The 6,000-nt window shown below is 42.6% G+C and overlaps 1 protein-coding gene across 1 annotated transcript in view; it reads left to right on the forward strand.

The window, feature by feature from the left end:
- Positions 1–5,639, forward strand: part of AstCC (Allatostatin double C) — a 170,036-nt gene extending 164,397 nt beyond the window's left edge. Inside the window, exons 3-4 of the mRNA XM_067139649.2 lie at positions 3,786–3,899; positions 5,188–5,639. Of these exons, the coding sequence (XP_066995750.2) occupies positions 3,786–3,899; positions 5,188–5,274 (201 nt within the window). The 3' untranslated portion in view covers positions 5,275–5,639. The remainder of the gene's footprint in view (positions 1–3,785; positions 3,900–5,187) is intronic.
- Positions 5,640–6,000: the final 361 nt, after the last annotated feature.

A 6,000-nucleotide genomic window follows, 5' to 3' on the forward strand; every position in this document is an offset into this window, starting at 1 on the left:
AATATGGATCTGGTACCCCTAGCCTCCCATGTGTAGCGGTGAATAGCCTTATGCTTGAAGAATGTATTCGTAACTGCTAAACCCATACTAGCACAGAAGTCCAGCAAACGCTTCCCATTCCCATTAGCTTCCATATCTTCCCCACATTTACCAATCACCCTTTTGTATCCTTCAGTTCTATTCTCAACTCTCGCATTGAAATCGACCATTAGCACTATTCTATCCTTGCTGTTGACCCTGACCACGATGTCACTCAATGCTTCATAAAACTTGTCAACTTCATCCTCATCTGCACCCTCACAGGTGAATACACGGAGACAATTCTAGTCCTAATCCCTCCAACTGACAAATCTACCCACATCATTCGCTCATTGACGTGCCTAACGGAAACTTAGGCACTCTCCCTTTCTAACACCCGTCAAGTACACTTTATAATCTCCTATCTCTTCTTCGTTATCTACCCTTACCCGCTTGTCACTTACTCCTAGCACATCCAGATGAATCCTCTTTGCTGACTCAGCCAGTTCTACTTCCTTTCTTCCATAAGCCCGATTAATATCGATGGCTCCCCATCGAATTCCATTTCGTTCGCCAAGTTGTTTCCAAGGAGTCCCTCGCCTGTCAAATGGGAGTGGGACTCCGTTACTCCTATAGGTCCGAGGCTTGCTTAAAATGTTCTGAGCTCGGTAAAGTCATGAAGCAGGACGCTACACTACTTGCACATAGTCCAAGTGAGGATCTCTCCTCTAACGGGTTATGGACCACCGGTGAATTGTATAGTCCTAGCCGCCTGAGCACAAGGAGGGCCATGACTTGGAATATGTCCGAGATGCCCACTCCCATTCCATAGCAACTGGTATCCCGACTCTCAGGACCACTTACTAGGCCACTCAGCCGTTGCCCATGGTTCACGAACTAGGACGTGACTACAGTAACCCACACTATGAATGAATGTGTTGAAATAATGTGCAAGATATCGAACTTCGTCTTTACTCCCAAGGGAACGGAAGGCATATGAGACTGTTGTGCAGCAACGTTACCAACACTAAATCTAGTTATTTTTACTGTTCATCCGTGGGAAAATTTTAACATGCGTTGGGCAAAGGGAAATCTAGTCCTCCTCATACTTATTTCAGTGGATATTTTGGTAGCTTTCCAATTATAGATTTATGTAATGTGATAGAGTGTATAATAATGTCTTCTTGTTTCTTTATCCGTTTACCCTCCAAGGGTTGGACTTTCCCTCGGACTCAGCGAGGGATCCCACCCCTACCGCCTCAATGGCAGTGTCCTGTGGATACAACTGGGAGGAGAACCAGTACCTCGCCCGGGCGGCCTTACCTCCTATACTGAACAGGGGGCTTGTGGGGGATGGGAAGATTGGAAGGGATGGACCAGGAAGCGGGAGGGAAGCGGCCGTGACGTTCAGTCAGGTACCATTCCGTGGGAAACCACGAAAAACCACTTCGAGAATGGCTGAGGGAGGAATCTAACCTCCCTCTACTCAGTTGACCTCCCGAGGTTGAATGGACCCCGGTCCAGCCCTCGTACCTCTTTTCAAATTTAGTGGCAGAGCCGGGAATCGAACTCGGACGTCTGGGGGTGGCAGCTACACCACACAGGCGGTGTAATAATGTAATTGTTCAAATTTAAGTTCTTGACATTGACAGTCATGATGCAGTCAAAAGGCGAGCCGCGGAAGACCTGATGTACAGCGGAGCTACAGTGCCTAACAATATTTTAAGACCACCATCCAAAATCTGTTGAAGAACTCCTGGTCCTGCATTTATTGAACGAATTGGTTTGTAAAACATGTTGTGGCTTATCCGTATTGATGTACACATCATGAAGAACAACTGTTGAAATATCAGATGAAGTTTCAAGAGTTAAATTTTTTCAAACATTTCGAGAACCTAGAAAAATACCCCACTTTTGGGTGTAGAGCCCATTTAAAATCATCCGTAAATTTGATTGGCTGACTTCAGAAGCTAATAAAATCGCGCGAGATATCGAAGTATTCCTTTCTAATTATTTATCAGCATGACCAACGTCCAACGCTCGTATACCCGGTTCACATTCTTCCGACCACTCTGTATGTATTTATGTGTGTAGATGTCCGTCAAAGAAGAGGACCTACTGCAGATATAGCTGTGTCCATGTGTAAACTATCATTGGTTTAACTTGGATGTAAACCGTAGAAGATGCTCAACTGAATATAGACTGAAACATAATGTGAAGAAAGAAAAAAATGGATAAGATATCTTTCATTCTAGGTACAGGATCTTGTGGTTTATAACTCCTTATATAGCAAATCTCAAAATGAGACCTACAACTTTATTAAAGCTCTTATGAAGCGTATAATATGTTGAAAATAGGAAAGAAATGAATGAAATAGCGAATGGCTTTTAGTGTCGGGAGTGTCCGAGGACGAGTTCGGCTTGCCAGGTGCAGGTCTCTTGAATTGACTCCCGTAGGCAACCTGCGCGTCTTAATGAGGATGAAATGGTGGTGAAGAGGACATATACACTGAGCCCCCGTGCCAGAGGAATTATACAATTACGGTTAAAATCCCTCAACCCCTGCCAGGAATCGAACCCGGGACCCCTGTAACCACGGATCAAAACGCTAACCATTTTTAGCCATGGAGCCGGCCATAGGAAAGATATAATGTATAAGACCCAGTAAGATTTTGGGACTATCGAGTAGTGTGTAATGTATCAGTTTGTGTGTCTACAAGATCGATAACATCGTAACTTAAGTAGGCTAATTCTCGTGCAATAAGTCGTATGCATAATATTGTTAATATTGGAGTGAATTCCAATTTAGCTCCAGTCAGTAGGGTACAGTAGCAATTCCAGTTCACTTCAAATAGCAATGCCTAAAAACAGCAAACTAAAAATTACGAAACGTCACATTCATGTGCGGAAGGTGATTTATAATGCGACGAAGTATATGGAGAAGAAAGCTAGTGAAGATGCCAAGCTCGCCAATGGCTAAAGCCCTTGAGATGGCTGCAGAGTCGACGGGTGTTTCAAAACGCATCGTCAATAACAAAAAAGGGACCTTGAATTGGACGCTGAGAGGGCCAGCTTCATCATCTTCTCGAAAGAGAGCGTGTTCCATTTTTAAGAATCCGAATAAATGGTTCCAACATTTTGAGGCCTGCGTCAGTAACTACTTGAAACGATAGGCTGTTGTGAGGATAATACAAGCATCAAACAATTCTGGAAAAAATTAAATGGCAAGGAACCAGAGGTAAAAGGAGAATACCATTAAAGCACGACTACAACGGATGTAGACGTATCGCTTATCCACAAGCCATAAAGCAATACCGACATGTTGATTGTAATTATAACGTTACATCATATATAATTCCAAGTATTTAATTTTATCGTTGACACAATTGCTGTTTTCTTCAGCATCTCATGAGTGTTAAGATCATGAAAGTAAACGATTTTCAGTCATACTTTCGCGTTGACATAATGAAAGTAGTTCACGTTTGCACTTTAAGGAATTCCCCGGTTGAACTCTCCAACTCATGTTTTTATGTAGAATAGTAGCCTCACGTGCCCTTTCCAACGTGACGTCACACGATCCTATAGATAGTTTATCCAGAGAAGCCTACGTCAACGTAGTGGATCTCACGCTTGCGGTTGTTTCCAGCATCGTTCGTCTCTATTTTCATTCCTCCACAAGTTCGTGTATCCCCTTCAGTTCTAACTTTCAGCTCTGAATCACTTTTCTTCTCACTTTCACGTTTGTAACGTATAAATGTTCTTTTTCAGGTTGTGGTGCCTAAACGAACTGCCATGTTGTTGGACCGGATCATGTCTGAGATCCAGAATGCAATGGGTGAAGGACCTGGCCACAGCTCACCAGCGGCTGACATCCCAGACACGGTAAGCTGCTAAGTAATAAAACCTGATCGATCAGAAGCCATTATAAGACTGTAGTACCAAGCAAGTGGCCCAGCGGTGTGGGTCACATAGCTATCAGCTTGCATTAGGGAGACAGTGGGTTCGAACCCCACTGTCGGCAGCCATGAAGATGATTGTCCGTGGTTTCCCATTTTCACACCAGCCAAATGCTGGGGCTGTACCTCAATTAAGGCCACGGCCGCTTCCTTCCAGCTTCTAGCCCTTTCCTGTCCCATCGTTGCCATAAGACCTATCTGTGTAGGTGCGACGTTTGTTTTTGAACGAAGAATAAGAACGGAGACATTAGCGATAATTACATTTTTCACTAACTTTCAAATATCCTCGTAAATGCTAGTTCTTTTTAAAATTTGGACGTAATAAAAGTTTAAACTACAACTTTTAATCATTCATGTCGCATACAGTTTTCCGTGCGAACTATAGTAAAAGAGATATTCACGTACTTATGTTTCCGTAACCAAGTCCATCAACACTTGGTATCGCTGGTGTGGAAATATTATTCAATTGTCATGGTAACGAGTTAACTGGCGATGGTGGTCACTGCGGTCTCTTCTGGTTCTCACCATTTCCAGTAGATGGCATTATCGCAGAAAATATGTAAAACGAACACGTGCCTGAGGATGGGCCCCTGCCTATGATAAATTCGACACATACACCCAGCTCCCGAGCCATCGGAATTAACCAATAATTGTTAAAATCCCCAGTCCAGCCTAGAATCGAACCCAGGAGCTGGGCTTATTGGCTCAGACAGTTGAGGCGCTGGCCTTCTGAGCAAAACTTGGCAGTTTCGATCCTGGCTCAGTCCAGTGGTATTTGAAGGTGCTCAGATACCTTAGCCTCGTGTCGGTATATTTACTGGCAAGTAAAAGAACTCCTGCGGGACAAAATTCTGGCACCCCGGTGGCTCCGAAAACCGTAAAAGTAGTTACTGGGATGTGAAGCCAATAACGTTATTATTATTATTATTATTATTATTATTATTATTATTATTATTATTATTATGGAACCCAGGATCCTTTTGGAAGAACATTTAAATTTAAATAAAACAAATATTTGTTTGTATATTCTTATTCGGGGGGAGGGGATATGTCTTTCGGTGGCAGTCAATATTCTATCCCTTTTCCCCAGTCCTTCTTTCCCACTTCACAATGCCTCAAGCGCTCTGGGACATAGAGTACAGTAGAAACGATCAATAATATTTAAAATCCATCACTCCTGTTTTAAAATTAATTTCTATTTATTGTCATTTCAGATGGACTTGCAGCGCCGTGGTCAACAGAAAGGGCGAATATATTGGAGGTGCTACTTCAACGCTGTCACCTGCTTCAAGAGGAAGTGACGAACTAATCTAAGCAACGTTTTTATATAATCATCAATGGCTGATCTCTCATTTTATCGTGTTTGGTCTCACATAACATAATTTTTGAATTATTATTCTTTCCACAGCCCTAGATGTGAAAACAATCGGAGCTGTACTAGAAAAAAATAAATAATGCAAAAATAAATACTTACTAGTGTTTAGAATTCAGAGAGTAGATATCCATACCTACAATGTGACGAGATTGGACGAAAGAAACTTAATGCTCAGTTAGTCTACACTCAAATTTGTATTTAAATGTATTATATTATTGAGATGAAATAAAATGCCTAAAAACATCGATTGTATTATTTGTATTAGTATTTGCAGAGACTTGTTGTAAAATAAATATAACAGCCAAAATTAACCTTGTTGTTCATTTCATACCCCACGACGTTGTGTTCATTTATTCTTCTTTCTTTCTTTCTTTCTTTCTTTCTTGGTCTGTTGACCCTCGGGGGTTGGTTTTTCCTTCGGACTGAGCGAGGGATCTCCCCTCTACAGCCACAAGGCTAGTGTCCTGGAGCGTGAGACTTTGGGTCGGAGGGATACAACTGGGGAGAAGGACCAGTACCTCGTCCAGGTCGCCTCACCTAATATGCTGAACAGGGGCCTTGTTGGAGGATGGGAAGATTGGAAGCGATAGACAAGGAAGAGGGAAGGAAGCGGCCGTGGTCTTAAGTTAGGTACCATCCCGGCATTTGCCTG

The sequence above is a fragment of the Anabrus simplex genome, chromosome 2, assembly GCF_040414725.1.
Source record: "Anabrus simplex isolate iqAnaSimp1 chromosome 2, ASM4041472v1, whole genome shotgun sequence".
NCBI classification, from domain to species: Eukaryota; Metazoa; Arthropoda; class Insecta; order Orthoptera; family Tettigoniidae; genus Anabrus; species Anabrus simplex.